At 38.8% G+C, this 22,981-nt stretch overlaps 1 protein-coding gene across 2 annotated transcripts in view; it reads left to right on the top strand.

The window, feature by feature from the left end:
• Nucleotides 1-22,981, top strand: part of SNTG1 (syntrophin gamma 1) — a 402,149-nt gene that overhangs the window by 366,888 nt on the left and 12,280 nt on the right. The window contains exons 15-18 of one of the 2 annotated variants that reach the window (XM_006063418.4): nt 673-744; nt 4,011-4,163; nt 9,298-9,390; nt 12,789-12,899. In XM_006063418.4, coding sequence (XP_006063480.3) covers nt 673-744; nt 4,011-4,163; nt 9,298-9,390; nt 12,789-12,899 — 429 coding nt within the window. The remainder of the gene's footprint in view (nt 1-672; nt 745-4,010; nt 4,164-9,297; nt 9,391-12,788; nt 12,900-22,981) is intronic. The other variant, XM_044928771.2, reaches the window with a different exon arrangement.

Genomic DNA, 22,981 nt, shown 5'->3' with positions numbered 1-22,981 from the left:
ATTACATAGTGAAATATGGACACCGTATTTTTCATTTACAGTTGCTACAAAATATTGGCTACATTTCCCATATTAAAATAATTAACTCCCCTCAAAACAACATTTATAATTTTTGTAGAGATAACGCACCCCACCCCAGTACTCTTGCCTGGAGAATCCCATGGACGGAGGAGCCTGGAAGGCTGCAGGCCATGGGGTCGCTGAGGGTCAGACACGACTGAGCGACTTCACTTTCACTTTTCACTTTCATGCATTGGAGAAGGAAATGGCAACCCACTCCAGTGTTCTTGCCTGGAGAATCCCAGGGATGGGGGAGCCTGGTGGGCTGCCATCTATGGGTCACGCAGAGTCGGACACAACTGAAGTGACTTAACAGCAGCAACGCAGACACTACTTAAGATACGTCAAGACACTGAGCAATGGGAAGCTGTCCCATTATAATAGGAAATGTCTTATAATATGCTTATAATATGAAATGTCTGCTGAAAGAGGAAGAGAAACAGTGTGAAACTGGGCGGGCAGAGGCAGAAACACTGCATGAGGAAAACCTCACTACTCAGGCTGCCTTGCGTGTGTGTGAGAACTTCATGGGTGCACCACTGTGTATTAATAGAGGAAAGTAGGGGCCATCTTTCTAAAACACATGATGAGTTTGTTTCTCATCTTTTCAAGGTGACCACGTGGGACTGGACCCGAGCAGAGAAAACTTTTTCAGTTTACGAGATCATGTGTAAGATCCTGAAGGTAGGACCAAAAAGCAGTGATGGTTGTAAAGGCTTTGCTTGGCCAGTTGGGGTCCTGGGTTCACAGGCAGTTTATGAAAATAAACAATACCTGGATATGAAGGAAAATACAAGGTGAAGGCGTGGAAAAGAAAAACACATAAGAGAAAAGATGGAGTGGAGAGAAATGCACATTGACTTAGATAAGGCTTGAGCAGATCCCAGGCCCCTCCGTGGGAGAGGGACACAAGGAGAAGTTTGTCAGGTCCTTGAAGGATGAAGTAGAAGGTCACCTGGAGACAGTCTGAATTTAAGCTTCAGTTATTACCAGAGTTGTATTTGCTGTGTAAAATGCAGAAGAGAAAGATCCGAATAAGACTTGGAATTAGAGAATGTAGAAAGTAAAAAGGTATATGCAAAGAAAGATGTGTGTGTGTATGTATATATGTGGGTGTTGTAATATATTTAAGTCTCACAGTTACATTGTTTCTCTGAGTGTAGAGCTGCATATTTAGCTGTCATAAATCAATTAAACTTCTGTGCTATACACAGGATTGTTGCAATAGGAAGTCTCTGAGAATTTGGTAAAATTCCAGATAGCTTTTGTATCCATTTTTCTAGTTGTTTCTTTAGAATGATGTCAATTTTAAGGCAATGGCACCCCACTCCAGTACTGTTGCCCGGAAAATTCCATGGATGGAGGAGCCTGGTGGGCTGCAGTCCATGGGGTCGCTGAGAGGCAGACACAACTGAGCGACTTCACTTTCACTTTCCACTTTCATGCATTGGAGAAGGAAATGGCAACCCACTCCAGTGTTCTTGCCTGGAGAATCCCATGGACAGAGAAGCCTGGTGGGCTGCAGTCCATGGGGTCGCACAGAGTCGGACACGACTGAAGCGACTTAGCAGCAGCCACAGTATTTCTTAAAGAAACTCAGCCACACACTCTGAGCACTGTCTGCTTTGTGTTACTTCTCCTTTGCATACTTTAAAGAGTGTGTGTGTGTGCTGTTGTGTTGGACTTTTTGCGACCCCATGGACTGTAGCCCACCAGGCTCCTCTGTCCTTGGGATTCTCCAGGCAAGAATACTGGAGTGGGTTGCCATTTCCTTCTCCAGGGGATCTTACAGACCCAGGGACTGAACCCCCATTTCCTTCATTGGCAGGTGGATTCTTCACCACTAAGCCAGCCAGGAAGCCCTATTGTTGAGGGGGGCAGGGTTTTTCAGCTGACACCTTAACAGGTTATTTTCATCTGTCTATATCTTATAAACTATTTTTATTTTTACTACTTCTGCAAAAGATTCTATTTTCTAAAAAAGGATATTAGGAGACTGAAGAACAATCTTCACATACCAAGTATTAAAAGCTGAGAGTAGGAATTTTATTCTTTGGAACTATTTAAAGGGGGGACTTTGGATTATTTCCTAAAGGTAGGGCCAAATAACTAGCCATGATTCTGGCTGTTTATGACCCTACAATGCCCACATTTATAGGAAGAAGTGGTACACTTCTCCCTGCTGGATGGATTTTTGTCCTAAAAACCATATATTCTTTGGATTGCAAAGCATGGATTTGATGATTCTTTTTAGTATGGTGTAATTATCCTCTGAAGTAGAATATTAGAATAGAAATCTGAAGATGAATCTTATAGCTATTAATTAAAACCATTAATCTGAATAGGCAGTATTGAAAGTCAACCCTGAATAATATTATAAGAAATTAGCATTATTGTTTTCAAGTGTCTCTTGTTTGTTTGCTTTTCTAGTGCTAGTTATGCTAATTTATTGTAGCAAAGCTTCTGTTTGCTTCATAACAATGTCTTGGGGGGAAATGCTGATATCAATCGAAGTAATAATGAAAACTGATTCAAGTATACTAAATAACAAATCAAGAATGTAAATCAAAGATAAAAAAGCTTCTTTTGATAATCATATTTTGTTTATATGCTGTATACTTTTTAAAAAGTTTAAGTATGAAGCATTTCTCCCTTTGAAGGTATGCAGCATTGTCCGTGAGGGCTACTTGTCTTTACTGGAACTCTCCTCTTTTTAAGAAGGAATTTCCTCCAGGTTTCCTGTCAACAGCTGAATCTAAGAGATGTTAAGCTAGTGAAGGAGTACAAGCCAGGCCGAGTGGCTAGATTTAAACAGGGGGATCCTTATCCAGGCTGTGACAGAGGGCAGTTTGGAAGGCAGAGGGTCAGCCGGGGTCATGATATCCCCCTTCCCCACACCCCTTTGGATAGTGAATATATGAATAATAATTTAAAGGCTAGATCATTTTGAAAATAATTATTCCAGTAGGTATTCAGTGACATTATATTAGAAAAGTAATTTCAATATCTTGGCATCTCCCGTAGCTATAAAAATGGAAATACTTGCATTCATGTATATTACTTTCACCTACTCTTGATGACTTTCTGCATAGCACAAAAGAATTGAAGTGTTGTAATTATTGAGTTAATATCATTTAAAATGCATGCTATTTTCCCACATTGGTCATATTAGTTGTAAAGGACACAAAATATTTTTTTTCATTTTGTGATGTACAAAAGCAGATTTATAACATTCTGAGTCATTTCCTCAACTTTCTCTTCTACAATTTTTCGTCAGTTCTTAGCTGCATTCTTTTCACCTTTTAACATCCCTGAAGTTGCTGCACATATAGATGTGTGAGCATGTTAGTTGAAAACTTCTCCTCAGACCAAGAAATTGCCATATCAAAGTCCTTTTGACTTAATGAATTACAGTTACATAAGTAAGGGCAATGTGTAGTTTTTAAAAAGCAGTAAAATTTCTGAAACATGTTAGACTCAGTTTTTTTATGTCTCAGCTGGTAGAATATTCCCATGATAGTTTAAGGATTATAGAAATCAACTCAGTAAAAGATACCATGCTTATAATCTCCTTAAAATTTACAAATTACATTAAGTATTGCTTAATCTCATCATCTTCACAGCTCTGGAAGGAAAAAGGAACATTGTGTGTTATCCACCTGTCCAGTGAGAAATGGAATCTCATGCAGTCAGTACTTTGATAACTACTCTTGCTAGGAAGAGTTGAAGCCAGAAATTCTTCAGTGTCAGTTCAGAAAGGAAATGTGTTATGGACTTTGAGGACTGGAAATTGTCCTCTGTGACCATTGTAATGAAGAATTAGTGATGTCAGAGGGTAGAATCCTTGTTTCTACAGCGTCTCCACCACACAGTGGTCAGCACTCACCCAAGGGTGACTGGGTCAGTAGCTCAGGTATGTGCCAGTCTGCATAACTCCAAGTTCCCATCAGGACAGTGACCTGCTGGACCGGCGGAGGCACTGCTTCACCGTGCAGTCCGAGTCTGGGGAGGACCTGTACTTCTCAGTGGAGCTCGACTCTGACCTCGCCCAGTGGGAACGAGCCTTCCAAACAGCAACCTTTCTCGAGGTGGAGCGGATACAGGTGAGGGTCTGTGAAAGCTGAGGACCTGTGACCCCCAGGATGCATGACCCCTCCCTAGAGTTCTGATATAAATTCAGGCGAACATGAAAATCCAGTTTTGTGAGGCTCAAATGTTTAGTCATTGGCCATTGTTTAAATGAAGTGCAACACGACTCTGAAAGTATTTTAATTTTTCTATAATTTGATCTTTCTATCCTATTTCCTACTGCTCATCAAAAACACATTTCTAAATTTAATTAGAATCTTGCTGTTGTTGTTCAGTCAGTCAGTTGTGTCCAACTCTTTGCAACCCCATGGATTGCAGCACACCAGGCTTCCCTGTCCATCACCATCTCCTGGAGCTTGCTCAAACTCATGTCCGCTGAGTTGGTGATGCCATTCGTCCATCTCATCCTCTATCGTCCCCTTCTCCTCCTGCCTTCAATCTTTCCCAGCATCAGGATCTTTTCTAATGAGTTGGCTTTTCACATTAGGTGCCCTAAGTATTGGAGCTTCAGGTTCAGCATCAGTCCTTCCAATGAACACTCAGGACTGATCTCCTTTAGGATGGACTGGATCTCCTTGCAGTCCAAGGGACTCTGAAGCGTCTTCTCCAACACCACAGTTAAAAAGCATCAATTCTTTGGTGCTCAGCCTTCTTTATAGCCAAACTCTGACATCCATACCTGACATCTAAAACAGAAATGTTCTTACTTTAAATAATTGCTTACAAAACCATTTCCTGGTCTCCAATCACAACCACTTAATTTCCAGCCGGAATGACTTTATCACTCACAAGTCTCTTTTCTTACTGGAAAGCCTAGTTTTCATCATTACCCTACAAAACCACACAGGTGAATTTGAAGCTTTCTCAGAGGTCACACCATGGAGGATGATTTTCCTGACTCCCAGTCTGCCCTGCCATGTGCCCACCACTGTTCCTCCTCGTTGGTCCTATTCAAGCTTGCCCCCCACCCCCTCCAGAATGCAGCATCTCTTTTGTCTTTTTTCCTTAGGTCTGTCCACACTCTGCATGAGTTGGAGTGATCTGTACTTGTTTTCCTCACACTGAGTTATAGGTTTCTGGGAGTATTTTATTTCTCTACCGACTGAAGTCAGTGCATTTTGTACTCACAGGTAATCAGCAGGTGTTTATTAAACTTTATTTCTTATATGTGAAATGTCTGATGGCAACAACACATCATTATTATCCGGGGATGGTTGCCTGTAACAATGGACCTGGATGCATACTTTTCCAATTACATTGAACTGATTTGTGACATGTATTAATTTTTTTTCTGACTACAAATTTTTATATTCAATCCATCAAATCACAACAATGTGACATGACAAATCAGGGGAAGAGACAAGGAGAAGACTCATTTATCATTTTTTCATTGCTCAATTAACATTTTCTAATATATTGCTGATATGCATGTATTTAAAAATGTTAAAGTAACTAAGACGTGTTGTTTCAATAATCTAGTTGTATAGAACCTCAATTTAGTAAATAGATTTTTCATATCAAAAGTGGAAAGATGAGAAATATCTTAAATATTATTTTATTAATATTTTAAGTATCAACCCCTAAGACTATTTTAAAGCATTGTATGAAGCTGTATAGGAGTTGACATTTTTGTTACTCATTTTGATAGTTTTAGGTTTTCCTTATTATCATTTCCCTGGAATATTGCACTTCACTTGGAAACAAATACACAGCAATTTCTACTTGCTGGTTTCAATTTAAGATTTTCAAGTCTCCTAATGTTTAGAAATGAGATAGAGATAAAATTGTGTTGTTTCATTCTATTTTACTATTTTTTTAAACTCTGAACCTCATATTCTATAAGCTGATGTCCTGAGCAATGCCTTTTTTTGACTGGCACCTTACATATTCACAATAAGAATTTAAGATGCATATATATGTGAAAGTAAAATATTTAATATCTTTTTAGCTTTTTGTTGTTTTGCACATTTTATAACTTCCCCTTGTGTGCTCCACCAGAAATAACCAATGACTGATTACTGTGGATCTGTTATTTTCAAAAGTCAAGCATGTAAAAATATTTACATGAAGAAGTTTATGTGTTTACTCACAAGTTTAGTTTACTCATATTTCCTAGTATTTTCACTTCAACTAAAGTTGAGAATTAAATGAAATAAAGAGGAGACACATGCCCCATTGTGAAACAGGTATTTTGTTGTTTTTGTTCAGTCACTCAGTCGTGTCTGACTCTCTATGATCCCACGGACTGCAGCACACCCTGGCTTTCACATCTCCTGTAGTTTATTCAAACTCATGTCCAGTGAATTGATTAATTATTAAGAATTAATAAATTATTTTTATTTTGAAATCAGTTTTCATTAAGAGGACTGCATTTTAACATTTTTACCTTCTAATCTATTCCTTTATCTATTTAAATATTTTCTGATCTCTAATTACTTAGTACTTAATGCAAATATCTATATATTTATTTAATAGATAATTAACTGTTGGAGATATTTCTAAACATCCTAATTGTCATTTAAATTAACATCTTAAAATTTAATCATACTTCCCAGGATGACAGTATAAAATGTAATGAACACCAAAAATTAACATTTTTATATTAATCAAAATATGACTTACAACTTACATTTCCCTAGTATTCAAATTACCACAATTAAGCCTAATTAATTTACTATTATTTTTAGTACCTTTATTTGTCCAATTGTTGAAACATTTCCCCAGAGTAAGTGAATAATACTGGTAAGGGATGGATAATTATTGTTTACTTTACACTAATTCAATCTGAATTAATACAGCCTTTTTAAAATAAGGCTTTCAGTAAAGTGTATAACATTCAAAAATTGATTTCTCTTGAAGTTATTTATTTCAGACTTTCATTGTGTTTTTTATCCACTATAGACATTTAGCTGTCATCCAAAAGGGCATATGAAAAATAATTTTATTTTTGATGTATCTTCAAATGTTATGTAATAATATATAAATTGTGCAAGTTAATATATAATCATTACATATAATGATCATACATAATATATAACAAATATATAGTCCCTGGAGAAGGGGATGGCAACCCACTGTTGTATTCTTGCCTGGAAAATTCCATGGACAGAGGACCCTACAGTCCATGGGGTTGCAAAGAGTCCAAAACGACTGAGCAACTCACTTTCATTTTTTTCACTTTCATATAATATATAATTTATATGATTATATATTATAATATATAAATATATGTTTATATATATTTATATATAATTAAGTGCAAATTTAACTTTTTTAAGAAGGATAATTTTTTGCTCTTTTCTAGCTGTAATTCAATTTTATTATGAAATGAACATATAAATTAAACAATAAATCAAATATTTCCATATTCAAACATACAAGTATACTCATTATATATGTTTATTAAGACTATAAATCATAGAATAAAACTTTGAGGGGTTTCAACTTATATCATCTGTTTTAATATAATTATTATTGAAATAATGTAATTTAATTCACAATTATGTTCTTTATTAGATAACTGTTAATGCTCTATACTGAAGGTGTTTTCACTTGGCATGTATTTTTTAAATAATGTCATTTGAAAACAGAAAACAATCATGTATAATTTAGAGGAAATCAGGCAACCTTGGATGTTCCTTAAATTTGATAGTACTTTTAATAAAGTGACAATGGTTGGATGCAAGGAGGGAAGGTGCTCGTGTACTAAATGAAATTACACTCCAAAATCAACTTGCTGTGTGCTGAGTCATTTCTGACTCTTTCTAACCCCATGGACTGTAGCCCACCAGGCTCCTCTGTCCATGGGATTCTTCAGGAAAGAATACTGGAGTGAGTTGCCATTTCCTCCTCCAGGGGATCTTCCCCATCCAGAAATTCAACCTCCAATCCAGGTCTTCTGCAAGAAGCAGCATTGCAAGTGGATTCTTTACCACTGAGCCACCCAGGAAGCCCCCAAATCAACTCACAAGACCCATTAAGTTTGCTTTTTAATCTCCTTTTTTGAAAAACTGAACTTCAAATGAATAATTTGGCATGGTCATAACTTTCCTATGTAAACTGGGCTTAAGCACATGAATATACCTGTCTGGTGGAGGCAACTTGATACATTTGGCCATTGTTATAGTTGGACAGAGGAGTCTGGCATGCTGCAGTCTATGGGGTCAGGAAAGAGTTGGACACAACTTAGCAACTCAACAAAACAATGGTCAGAATGAGGCTCACTTAATGTATGGATACTTTCATACCCAGTATTACAAACACAAATTGTATATAAGGGTTGGTAGAGGTCTCTCTCTTTCTTCCTCCCTCTCTCTTTCCCCTTTGCTTGTTAATTACAAGTATTTTTCATGATTTGAATATCCCACTCCAGTTTGCAATTAAGTGCAAGTAAAACCAGCCTATAACATAAACATGCATCATTTCATATAATCCCCAAATTTGATTTCTTATCTATTATTCTTTGTATCTCAGCATCTATATTTTAGTAGTCTTCCCAAAATATTTATATAATTAAAATTATAATTTAGTCTGATCTCAGTGAACAATCGTTAATTATTGATTTAGAAGAATCAATAAGTTTACACAAATAATAGGCAAAAGTAAATGTCTTTAGGACGTAACTTGTACCAATCAATATACAGAGACTCTTAAGGTCGTGGTGTTCTTGACCTGATTAGTAAATATGTCTGTTTGCCTGAGAGCTCTCTCTAATAATATTGATAAAATGACAATAACTTTAAAATAACTCACTTTTAGTTTAATAAAAATGCAGTGATATTTAGCTACAGAATATAACGATTTAATATCATCTTGCCTACACCCAAAAATATGTGTATAGTTTTATTGCCAAGAGAGTGAAGGGCATCAAAGTGGCACAAGGTCAAGACAAGGTCACCTAGGGTAGGATGAGAAACAACCCTGCATCCCCCAGGCAGATCCACAACCATTCAGCTCGTGCTCTGTTTACATCAGGATGTCAGTCAGACCGGCTTTCTTCTACAGCTATTGCTGAAGTAAAGTCTGCTGTTGTGTTATTAATCATATAAGGAACTTGTCACAGGCAGTATGACACAGTCTGATAAATGTGGCTCTTCACCCTGATGTTGGGTCAGTCCCATGAAAGTAACAGTTCTCTGTTCTGTCCAGTGCAAGACATATGCATGTGTGCTGGAGGGTCACCTGATGGGGCTCACGATTGACTTCAGCACCGGCTTCATCTGCTTCGACGCTGCGACCAAGGTAGGGTACCCCGTCAGCTCGAGCATGAGGCAGGCGTCCTGCGCTGAGAACAACAGAAACTGCTTCCAACTACTGTCAGCAGGCTGCCTGGTGATCAGGTGTCAAACTTTATTAATAGGAGATAAATTATGCCTCAATCTGCTTAGAGAAAAATAGAAGTTTGAATTTTAATAAAACAAATGTTTTGCCACAAAACATTACAACTATATAAAGTGTTTATACTGGAGTGGGTAGCCATTCCCTTCTCCAGGGGATCTTCCCAACACAGGGACTGAACCTGAGTCTCCTGCATTGTGGGCAGATTCTTTACTGTCTGAGCCATCAGGGAAGCCCCATATAGACATATATATCCATGTATTTTATATAAATGGGCTTCCCTGGGAGGCTCAGATGGTAAAGAATCCTCCTGCAATATGGGAGACCTGAGTTCAGTCCCTGGGCTGGGAAGATCCCCTGGAGAAGGGCACGGAAACCCACTCCAGTATCCTTGCCTGGAGAATCCTCCTGAACAGAGGAGCCTGGCAGGCTACAGACCATAGGGTTGCAAAAAGTCAGGCACGACTGAGTGACTAAGCACAACACATATGTATATTCTCTTTTACTAAAGGTATGACCTCACAGTGAAGGGAAATTTTCTTCTTTCAGAACATTTTTTTTAAACAAAGTATTCTTTTACTATTTTTCTGTGTCCACATTTCCAATATCAAAATTGGGAAACTTTTTTTTTTTAGTTTTATAGGTAGTGGGGGCTTCCCTGTGGCTCAGATGGTAAAGAATCCACCTGCAATGCAGGAGACCTGGGTTTGATCGCTGGGTTGGGAAGATCCCTTGGAGGAGGGCATGGCAACCCACTCTAGTATTCTTGCCTGGAGAAATCACATAGACAGAGGAGCCTGGTGACTACAATCTGTGGGAACGCAAGGAGTCGGACGACTGAGTGACTAAGCACACAGCACAGGTAGTATGTTAGAATTATAGGATGGAGGTTCACTGGTTCTCAGCAAAGGGAGTTCAAGGCAGCCTGGAAGCGTGTAACTAAATCAGTTCAATTCAGCACAGAAAGACCACTCATCCCAAGGTAACTTGTTATACGTTGCTAATTTAACGAACACCTTTACATTTGAGTCAATTTCTAGGAATAAAGATTTCTTTGAATTGCAGGATTTTTAAATCATACTTAGGGGGGAAAAAAGTAAAATGATTGACTTGTAGTAATAAAGTTCATAGCTAAGCTTAGAAATCAAATTAGTCAAATTGAAGAATAGCACTGCCTCAAAAATAAAATGTCTTAGGGCTCATGTGTTAATTTAGTGGTTATTTAATAAAGTGCTTAGTCTCTGTCACTGGAGCAGCCTTCAGACAACCTGGAGGAGAATAAAGCAGCGGTGGCTTATTACGTTGTCAGGTATATTGACTTAGATGTAGCCATCTCAGTAAACTCATTTCATGTTCTCCCCAGAGCTGTTGCTCTCCATTAAGCTGGCAAAGGCGTATGTATGCATATGCTACAAAGAAATCATGGGCAAAGGGCTGATTTCTACAGAGAATTGCTAATATGAGTCGTAAATGTGGCTGAATTTCATCACGTTACCAGAAAAAAAGCAACAACCAACAATAAACAACATAAAAACAAACCCCCAAGGATCCAAGAAACTTATACCAGCAAAACCAAAATTTTCTGCCAGTCTTTATTATGCAGATGGCATGTGAAGATACTCAATATAAGATTAGTAAGTAAGGTTCAGGATGGGGAACACATGTATACCTGTGGCGGATTCATTTTGATATTTGGCAAATCTAATACAGTTATGTAAAGTTTAAAAATAAAATAAAATTAAAAAAGAAAAAAAAAAAAAAAAGATTAGTAAGTTCTGAATAACAGCACACCACATCCAGCAGCAGGTGGAAACATGAGCAAGAACCCCTTTTTCCATGTGTATCTTGATTATTCTAAAATTTACATAGATATGATTATAGTAAGTACTCTGTGTAATCAGGGCCCCTTGTCATGATGTGGGGATTTGCGGAACTCAGAGAAGCTATGAGCCATGACATGCAAGGCCACACAAGATCATAGTGAAGAGTTCCATGACTTTGAGCTACTGCAAAGCAACCCACAAGGTCTACATTTTAGAAAGACTTTTTCTGTTTATTTGTTTGTTTTTTCCCCTTTTCTTTTAAGAGAGTCCAAGTAAACTGTCAAAGTGATCATCTGTTTAAACCTCTGTAAAGGTTCCATTTATTTGATGGAAATACTGATACATACAGACATTATAGGCAAATAAATTAAAACGTTTGATCAGGAAGTTTCATCCAGTCTTGGGCCTGGCCCAATGCTGGTGAGTTTCTGTTCTGTTGACTCCAGCTCAGATAACGCACCTGGCTTCCTCAGGATGCATCCTGAGCCCCTGAGCACCACGGGTCCACCCTACTGCTTGCTGTCCATCTTGTTCTGACTCCCCTGCATTCCTCTCTCCATTATCAAAAGGAACCTAAGTTGTGTCCTGTGCCCGGGCCTCTTCCTCAACAATTCCCCTTAAATAAATCTGGAGGGTGCACCTGACCAGTGCAGGCAGTCCTTCTCATTTGGATTCCTGCAGCATCAGCCAGTCCTGCCTTCTCCTTGTGTTTATTAAATGGCAACCCACTCCACCATGGATGGAGGAGCCTGGTGGGCTACAGTCTATGGGGTCGCAAAGAGTCGGACACAACTGAGCGACTTTACCTTACCTTACCTTACCTTTTTATGCATGGACTCTGTGCCTTGACAGTTGAGAGACACAAGGTACGCAGAAAAGGATACCTTCCCTCCTCTCAAGACACCCACAGTCTCATGAATGGGACAGGTCTGGAGCTGGGGGCCTTCGGTGGTCTGGGAGAGTCCCCTGCCTCTTTGTCCCCGCTCCCACCATTGCCAGATGAATGATGTTTCTAAGATGCTTCCTCGTAGTCACACACTCGGGTGTCCTTTCATCTTGACAAAGATGTGGGTCTGGTTGTTAGCGTGTGCTTCAAGAGGAAGTTCTGTGGAGTAATCAGCTGAAAATCACTTTGTTGCTACTATGAAAGAAAAACAAAGAAATGGATGATAGGTGTTTTTGCTGATTCCCTGGCATGGCTTTTATTTCATGGTTATGTAAAATGAGATATTCAAATTAATTTATTCACGTATATATTTAAATGATTATTTCATGGAAATGGATGTTGCTTTGGGGAATTAAAGGATATACCAATTACTAAATTATAGCCTTTGATAAGCATATTTTAGTTTACTTTTTAATGCTGGGATATATAGGACTAACTTAGTATGATTACTTTTACCAGTTTAAAGAGCAATCTCTCCATTTGAATACAGAGATGAGCTGCACTGACTCACCTATTTTTTCTTTTCTTGTTAGGCGGTACTTTGGAGGTATAAGTTTTCTCAGCTGAAAGGTTCCTCTGATGACGGCAAGAGCAAAATCAAATTTTTGTTTCAGAATCCAGATACTAAACAGATTGAAGCAAAGGTAAACCCAAATTCATCACACAAACCACCTCCTTAATGCACTCATGCCATTAAGAGACAGAGGGGAGAGAATTTAGGAGACCCGTAAGTGCAAAAACACATGTTGTTTTTTTACTTTGGAGTAGCTCTCATGACCAAAACAATAGATTCACGTTAAAATTTTAATGACAAATTTTCACTGAAATGCGTACTTGAGAATAAATTACATACAACGTTTCATTTCTTAGTTTTAATTTTTGTGAACTGAATTTCTGTCACATTAAAATAATATTCTGGGAACCGAAACATTTTCTTGGTGGTTTCACATTCTAAATAATAATTCATAAAAGATATTCTATCACTATTTATTCCCTCTTTGGATATGAATGAGTGTATGTGTGTGCTCAGTCACTCAGTCGTGTCCTCTTTGTGATCTCATGGACTGCAGCTGGCCAGGCTCCTCTGTCCATGGGACTCTCCAGGCAAGAATACTGGAGTAGGTTTCCATTCCCTCCTCCAGGAGAGCTTCCCAACCCAGGGATCAAATCCACTCCTCTTACCTCTCCTGCATTGACAGGTGGGTTCTTTGCTACTAGTGCCACCTGGGAAACCTTTGGATATAAATACCAATTCCTAAAAAATACTTTAAAAATCAATTCATGTTTTTGTATGTTATTCTGTTAGACAAAATGAATAAATGAATGGTTTTTTGCTTTGCTCCATGTAGACTTTCAGTATTCTGAAATATATCAGAAAGATTCACTGCTTTCATGTTTATGATTATGTATTTGTAGATGTTCAAAATCTGAAGGACTTCCTTTGCCCTACTGTGAAATTCACACCAACAGTCTTTGGGTTAGAATGAGTTATAAATATATTATTTCAGTGGGGAAGAGAGAATAAATAATGAATACCAAAGTGAAAAATGAATTCTATGGAAATGAAAACTCAGATATAAATTTTCCACTCTGACTTAAAATCACCATAATTCAGTTACATCCCAGTACCTATTAAGTCCAGCGGAGGTTTGGCTGACATTCAAAGCCTTCAAAGGACAGACCCTTCCTGACTCCCATCCGGGCTCTGCAGCCCTCCTCTGTGCAGACCAGAGGCTCTCGCTCTCCTTTTAACAAGACAGCTTCCTTCTCAAGGCTGCTCCTGCTTTTGTCTGGACTCCTCTCTCTGTCTGCTTGGCTCTGACCCTATCAGAGTGCCCACCCCTGCCCTGAGCTTGTCCCTAGACTCCTCTCAGCACCTGCTCCTGGGAGCTGCGAGGGGGCTGTGGAGCGACTCCTCTCTGCCAGCTTCTGTCCAGCTGTTTCTCACATCTGTCTCCGGTCAGTGTGGACGGAGGCCTGGGTACCATCGCCCTCTCCCTCCTGACTCCCATGTCCTCACCCGGTTCCTAAGTGCAGACCTGTGTGTGGGCACCCCAACTCTGTGCTCCTGGCTGCCGTGGGTGGATCATTGCTCTGTGTCATCATGCACACTGCTCTTCCAATTGCTTCTTGGTGTCACTATAAGAATGAATCTCTACTCTCCAAAAGGATGTATCTTTCAGTTTTGGCGGATTTCCCACTTCGACACTCAGGAATCTTAACATGGTGAGTGGTGTCAGTGTTGTCAGCTCTGTGTTCTTCAGGCAAACGTGGAGTGTCCACCGCTAGTTAATGTTTGATTAGATAAACTCCTTCTCGTCTGATATATCTAACGTGCTAACAAAACCTTAGTCCACAACATGAAGCAAAAACGATAAATGCAGTGAAATGACTACTAACTACTGTATTTAGACTTCGTTAATGTAGCTCATGTACTTACTGCTTCCTTAACTACTCTATTTATTAATTGTCTGCCAGCTTCAAAAAGGAGAAGATGATGGCACCCCACTCCAGTGCTCTTGCCTGAAGAATCCCATGGACGAAGGAGCCTAGTGGGCTGCAGTCCATGGGGTCACTGAGAGTAGGACACAACTGAGCGACTTCACTTTCACTTTTCACTTTCATGCATTGAAGAAGGAAAGGGCAACCCACTCCAGTGTTCTTGCCTGGAGAATCCCAAGGAGAGGGGAGCCCGGTGGGCTGCCGTCTATGGGGTCGCACAGAGTCAGACACGACTGAAGCGACTTAGCAGCAGCAGCAGCAGCTTCAAAATGCTACTTTTTATGGTTAACATGTTTTACATAATACTTCATAAATTCATTTAATAAGAAATAGTTTCAGAAGCTATTTATTGAATGTTTTTCCTTGAATTTAATACTGTTAGTGGTTCAGTCATGTCTGACTCTTTGAGACCCCATAGACTATAACCTGCCAGACTCCTCTGTCCATAGGATTCCCCAGGCAAGAACACTGGAGTGGGTTGCCATGCCCTCCTCCAGGGGTTCTTCCCAACCCAAGGATCAAACCCAGGTGTCTTGCATTGCAGACAGATTCTTTGCCACCTGAGTCACCAGGTGCAGTACAGTTCAGTTCAGTCTCTCAGTTGTGTCCGACTCTTTGTGACCCCATGAACTGCAGCACGCCAGGCCTCCCTGTCCATCACCAACTCCCGGGGCTCACCCAAACTCACGTCCATTGAGTCGATGATGCCATCCAGCCATCTCATCCTCTGTCGTCCCCTTTTCCTCCTGCCCTCAATCCCTCCCAGCATCAGAGTCTTTTCCAATGAGTCAACTCTTCGCATGAGGTGGCCAAAGTACTGGAGTTTCAGCTTTAGCATCAGTCCTTCCAAAGAACACCCAGGACTGATCTCCTTTAGAATGGACTGGTTGGATCTCCTTGTAGTCCAAGGGACTCTCAAGAGTCTTCTCCAACACCACAGTTCAAAAGCATCAATTCTTCCGGCTCTCAGCTTTTTTCACAGTCCAACTCTCACATCCATACATGATTACTGGAAAAACCATAGCCTTGAATAGATGGATCTTTGTTGGCAAAGTAATTCTCTGCTTTTGAATATGCTATCTAGGTTGGTCATAACTTTCCTTCCAAGGAGTAAGCGTCTTTTAATTTCATGGCAGCAGTCACCATCTGCAGTGATTTTGGAGCCCAGAAAAATAGTCAGCCACTGTTTCCCCATCTATTTGCCATGAAGTGATGGGACCAGATGCCATGATCTTCGTTTTCTAAACGTTGAGCTTTAAGCTAACTTTTTCACTCTCCTCTTTCACTCTCATCAAGAGGCTTTTGAGTTCCTCTTCACTTTCTGCCATAAGGGTGGTGTCATCTGCATATCTGAGGTTATTGATATTTCTCCTGGCAATCTTGATTCCAGCTTGTGCTTCTTCCAGCCCAGCGTTTCTCATGATGTACTCTGCATATAAGTTAAATAAGCAGGGTGACAATATACAGCCTTGACGTACTCCTTTTCCTATTTGGAACCAGTCTGTTGTTCCATGGCCAGTTCTAACTGTTGCTTCCTGACCTGCATATAGGTTTCTCAAGAGGCAGGTCAGGTGGTCTGGGATTCCTATCTCTTTCAGAATTTCCCACAGTTTATTGTGATCCACACAGTCAAAGGCTTTGGCATAGTCAATAAAGCAGAAATAGATGTTTTTCTGGAACTCTCTTGCTTTTTATCTGGAAGTTCATGGTTCACATATTGCTGAAGCCTGGCTTGGAGAATTTTGAGTGTTACTTTACTAGCTTGTGAGATGAGTGCAATTGTGCGGTAGTTTGAGCATTCTTTGGCATTGCCTTTCTTTGGGATTGGAATGAAAACGGACCTTTTCCAGTCCTGTGGCCACTGCTGAGTTTTCCAAATTTGCTGGCATATTGAGTGCAGCACTTTCACAGCATCATCTTTCAGGATTTGAAATAGCTCCACTGGTACTCCTCCTTAAATTTAGAGGCAGTAATTTTTGAGTAAGTGAAAAGAGAAGTTTCAAGGCTAATGAGACAGTGTGACCATTGGTGAATTGCCAGACTTATTCAAAGTCACCACCTTATATAAAATGAGGAAGAAAAAGACTTAGATGGGTGATACTGAAAATACCAAATTAATCATGGACACTGTTTTAAAACCAGCCAATCAGAACAGCGGCCAGTTCTATAGAATCATTTAGCCATTCTGGTGTGCATTGCCTCTGCCAATACCACAGAGTACATATACTATTAAAACTAGTACAGTTGCTATTTTGTAACCTTTATCACGATAACATGTGAGCAGTAATCAGAAGCTCCTGCACAGGAGGAAAGCAGGAAGAATGCCAGCACATATCACATCACAGAACTTATAAACTGATAAGAATTCACTTGAGAATTCAGCATTTCCTCACTTTTTCTAAATGAGGGAATAGGCAACACAATACAGTGAAAAGAAAATTAGGATCAAGGAAAAGGGGACAACAGAGCATGAGATGGCTGGATGGCACCACTGACTTGATGGACGTGAATCTGAGTGAACTCCGGGAGTTGGTGATGGACAGGGAGGCCTGGCGTGCTGCGATTCATGGGGTCACAAAGAGTCGGACACGACTGAGCGACTGAACTGAACTGAACTTTAAGTACCTGATGCTAAGAATAGACTCATTGGAAAAGACTCTGATGCTGGGAAAGATTGAAGTCAGGAGAAGAAAGGGGCGACAGAGGATGAGATGATTGGATGCATTCACTGACTCAATGGACATGAGGTTGAGCAAACTCTGGGAGATGGTGAAGGGCAGGGAAGCCTGGCGTGCTGCAGTCCATGGGGTCACAAAGAGTTGGACACAATTTAGTGACTGAACAATAACTTGAGTAAACTCTCTTTACCATTTCCCAGCTACATGACCTGGGCAATTCACCAAATTATGACTGCTGCCTTGCAGGAAAAATGTAAGGAATAAATACCCATGGTACCTGGCATATGGAAGACAATAAATCACTCAGGCATGATTTCATCTTCAAAGATTGTAAAATAAACATAGAGGAAGTATTAAAAAAATAGCAGTTGTTATAATTAGAAGACTAGTTAGTAAAGGTGATTACTTTTATATGTAAACTGTCCTGTCCCCATTTAAGAAATTCAAATGTATAACCATAATCTAAGTTTGTGTCACTTATCAAATTCCTTGGACAATTAATTTATATTATTTTTAAAATTGTAATGGGGTTAGAGACAGGAGCCCCAAGTCAGGGACAGAAACTTCTCCTGCATATTATATGATATATGTGCTGTTACTTTCTGTCTTTTGTAACACTGGCGTCCACCCCATGTGGTTGTTACTCACCACTGTGCCTTCTCCACTAGATCAAGAATGTGTAAGTGTGAGGAACGTGTCTTACAACCCAGCATTCCTAAGGCTTAACCTGATGCTTGCCTGGAAACAGGCAAGTCATAACTGTCTCTATTTCATTTAATTTAATATTTCCTGGTCCATTATTTAGTCATTGTGTAGGCATGAGAGTTTATTTCTGTGGAATAAATGCCTAGGAGGGCAGTTGCTCAGTCATATGGAAAACGTTTATTTAGTTTTAAAGAAAATGCCAAATCGCTGTGCAGAGTAGATGTGACATTTTGCATTCCCTCCAACAATGTACCAGAAACTCAGTCTCCTTACATCCTCCCCTGCATTTGGAATCGTCACTACTTTTCTTTCCAGGAGTTCTCATGATAGTTTTAATTTTCATTCCCTAATGACTAGCAGTGATTTTTTTTTTTTTCCGGGGGGGAGGTTTCCAAAATCACTGCACATGGTGACTTGCAGCCATGAAATTAAAAGACACTTGCTCCTTGGAAGAAAAGCTATAACCAACCTAGACAGCACAGTAAAAAGCAGAGCATTACTTTGCTGACAAAGGTCCATCCGGTCAAAGCTATGGTTTTTCCTGTGGTCATGTATGGATGCAAGAGTTGGCCTATAAAGAAAGCTGGGCACTGAAGAATTGGTGCTTTTGAACTGTGGTGTTGGAGAAGACTCTTGAGAGTCACTTGGACTTCAAGGAGATCAAATAAGTCAATTGCAAAAGAAATCAACCCTGAATATTCATTGGAAGGACTGATGCTGAAGTTGAACTTTAATACTTTGGCCACCTGGTACAAAGAACTGACTCATGGGAAAAGACCCTGATGCTGGGAAAGATTGAAGGTGGGAGAAGGAGATGGGATGGTTGGGTGGCATCACCGACTCAATGGGCATGAATTTGAACAAGCTCTGGGAGTTGATGATGGATAGGGAAGCCTGGAGTGCTGCAGTCCATGAGGTCGCAAAGTCAGACATGACTGAGCAACTGAACTGAACTGAATGACTAGCAGTGCTGAACAACTTCTTATGTGACTATTTTCTAAGTATTTATGTCCCCTTTGGTGAAACATTTCCTCCTACTTTTTCCTGTTTTCAAATTGTATTTTGTGATTTGTTTTACTTAAGAGTTTTATGAGTTATTATATATTGGATTGGCCAAGAAGTTTGGAAAAAACCCAAGCAAACTTCTTGGCCAATTCAATATTTTGTCTATGAGGATTTGTTAGATGTAATGTTTGCAAATACTTTCTTCCAGTTTGTAATTTGTGTTTCATCTTCTTAACAGTGTATCATGTATCTTGCAGACAAATTTAAAGATTTTTAGAAACTGATAATTTTAAATTATCAGTTCTCTTAGAAATAATGATTTTAGTGTCATATAAAAAATTCTTCAGCACATCACAAGGGCCAAAGGTTTTCCCTTATGCCATTTTCAAAATGTATTATAGGCTTGCCATCAACAGTTAAATATGTGATACATTTGAGTCTATTTTTTTTCCTATAAGTTGTGGGGTTTGACTGACCTTCTCTGTTTTGCCTGTGGTTATCCGGTTACAACACCACCATTTGTTGTAAAGACCATTCTTCCTCTGTTGAATTATTTTAGCAGCTTCACTGGAAAATCACCTGGTCCTACTTCTGTGGTACTACTTCTTGGTTCATTTTTGCATCTGTCACTTTGCTAGTATCATTCATACTTTGACACAGTAGCTAAACGACAATCCTTGAAACGGATGGTTCTGTCCACTTTATGGTTATCTTTCAAAACTGCTTTAGTTGTTCTCGTTTCTTTGTGTTTCCATGGACATTTCAGAATTACCCTCTGTATATCCATGAATAATCTCAGAGGCCCTTCAAGAGGGAGGGCATGACGACATCAATTTCAGGAGAACTGACATCTTTACTATGCTGATTTCTTAAAGCAATGAAAACAGATTATCTTTCTATATTTTTGAACTTTTGATTTATTTCTTCAGTATTGTGTAGTTTTCATTATATAGATCCTATGTATATTTTGTTAAACTTAGATAAACCATTTATTCTTTTTTTTGAGAGAATATAAACATCTTAAAATTTTTCATTTTCCAATATTAATGCTAATATGCAGCAATATAATTAACATTTATATATTTACATTGCATCCTGAAACCTGTATATATTTATATAACACACATATATATGTATTATTAGTTCTAGATCTTTTGTTTCTATTTATGCTTTTTAAAATTCTTCCAGTTTATTTACATAGATTACTAAGACATATGGAAATAAGGAAAGATGTTTCTTTTTTCAGATTCATATAGCATTGCTATCTTTTTCTTGCCTAAAAATTTAAATACTATATTGAATACCAGTAATGAATGTGGATATTCTTCATTTGTTCCTTATTTTAGGGAAAATCATTTAACTTTTCACCAAGTGAGTGAGTGAAAGTTGCTCGGTTGTGTCCAATTCTTTGCGACCCCATGGACTGTATAGTCCATGGAATTCTCCAGGCCAGAATACTGGAGTGAGTATCCTTTCCCTTTTCTAGGGGATCTTCCCAACCCAGAGATCGAACCCAGGTCTCCCGCATGGCAGGAGGATTCTTTACCAGCTGAGTCAGTGGTCTAATAGAATTATTTTCTCAGGTTAAGCTAGGTCCCATATTTCTCTAAAGGTTTTATTATGAATGAATATCAATTAATATGACAATATCAGTTTTCTTGTTTGGCTTCTTAATGCAACAGAATATATTAATGGATTTTCAGATACTGACCCTGTCTTACAACTGGAATAAACCCTAGTTAATAATGATGTGGAATTTCTTACATATGTGGCTGAATTTTATTTGTCAAAATTTTAAGTATTTTTGCTTTTACATCTATGAGAGTTATTGGTCTGTTGGGGCTTTTTTGTTGTTTTTTGTTTGGTTGGCTGGTTGGTCTGGTACTGTCTTTGCCTACTTTTGGTATTGGACTAGCTGGAATAAAATGAGTTGAAAATGTTCCTCCTCTTTTTTTATTTTCTGGAAGATATTGTATACCATTGTTGCTGATTCTTCCCTAAAAGTTTAGTAAAGTTCTCTGGTAGAACCACGTCAGTCAGGAGATTTCATTTTGAGGATTTTTTTAAACTATGAGTTCAACTTACTTAGTAGATAACTATTCAAATTATCTATTCCAATCAGATGATTTGTGGTAATTTTTACTTTCCGAGGTCTTCATTAATTTTATCTAAGCTGTCAAATATATGTGTATAGACTTTTTCATAGTATTTCCTTATTGTCACTTTGAAGTCTGCAGATTCTGTAATAGCATCCCTAATTCATTCCCTGTGTTAATAATTGGTGCCTTCTTTCTATTTATCTGTCAGTCTTGTTAGAGACTATTCAAAGAACTAATAGCTCTCCTTTATTTCCTCAGTTGAGCTCTGTGAAACTTGATGAATTCTGCTCTCACCTTTATTATTTACTTCTCTTTGGTTGCTTTGGTTTTATATTGCTTTTCTTTTTCTGATTTCACAAGTGGAATTTTAAAATTGTTGACTCAAAACTTTTTTGTTTCTAATATAAAAATTTAATTCTAGAATTTCCTTCTTAGGACTGTATTCCACAAATTTTGATATATTGTATCTCTATTTTTACTCAACTCAGTGTGTTTTTAATTTCCCTCAAGGCTTCCTCTTTAACAAATGGATTTTTCTCTTAAGAAGTGTGATGTTTATGTTCTATGTATCTGGAGATTTTTTTGTTATATTTCTAGAACTGATTACTAGTATGATACAGTTAGAGAATATATTCTGTATGATTTCACTTCATTTTTCTCTTACCTTATGTCAGCTACTCTACTTGAATAAGACAAAATAGACTTTAAAATACTGTTCAAAATATAAAGTTATATAATGAAAAAGGGTTCAATTCAACAAAAAGTTATAACAATTATCAGTATATATGTACTTAACATCAGAGCACATAATATATAAAAATATTGACATATCTGAAGAGAAAAAATTGACAGAAATGCAACCATAGTAAGAGACTTCAAGGACATCACTTTGCCGACAAAGGTCCATCTAGTTAAAGCTATGTTTTTTTCCAGTAGTCATGTATGGATGTGAGAGTTGGACCATAAAGAAGGCTGAGAGCCAAAGAATTGATACTTTCCAATTATGGTGATGAAGATTCTTGAGAGTCCCTTGGATTGCAAGAAGATCAAACCAGCAAATCCTAAAGGAAATCAAACCTGAATATTCATTGGAAGGACTGATGCTGAAGCTCCAATACTTTGGCCACCTGATACAAAGAGCTGACTCATTGGAAAAGACACTGATGCTGGGAAAGACTGGGGACAAAAGAAGGGCCATCAGAGGACGAGATGGTTAGATGGCATCACCGACTCAATGGACATGAATTTGAGCAAACTTCGGGAGATAGTGCAGGAAGGGAATCCTACACGATGCAGTCCATGAGATCAAAAAGACTGGGGCACAACTTACCAACTCAGTCAGTTCACTTCAGTCACTCAGTCATGTCTGATTCTGCGGCCTCATGGACTGCAGCATGCCAGGCCTCCATGTCCATCACCAACTCCCAGAGCTTGCTCAAACTCACTTCCATTGAGTCGGTGTTGCCATCCAACCATTCCCTCCTCTGTCATCCCCTTTTCCTCCTGCTTTCAGTCTTTCCTAGCATCAGGGTCTTTTCCAATCAGTCAGTTCTTCACATCAGGTGGCCAAAGTATTGGAGTTTCAGCTTCAGCATCAGTCCTTTCAGTGAACATTCAGGACTGATTTCCTTTAGGATTGACTGGTAGGATCTCCTTGCAGTCCAAGGCACCCTCCAGAGTCTTCTCCAACATCACAGTTAAAAAGCATCAGCTCTTCAGCACTCAGCTTTCTTTTTA

This window comes from Bubalus bubalis, chromosome 15, assembly GCF_019923935.1.
Source record: "Bubalus bubalis isolate 160015118507 breed Murrah chromosome 15, NDDB_SH_1, whole genome shotgun sequence".
Lineage (NCBI taxonomy): Eukaryota > Metazoa > Chordata > Mammalia > Artiodactyla > Bovidae > Bubalus > Bubalus bubalis.
This window is presented reverse-complemented; position numbering and strand designations above follow the sequence as displayed.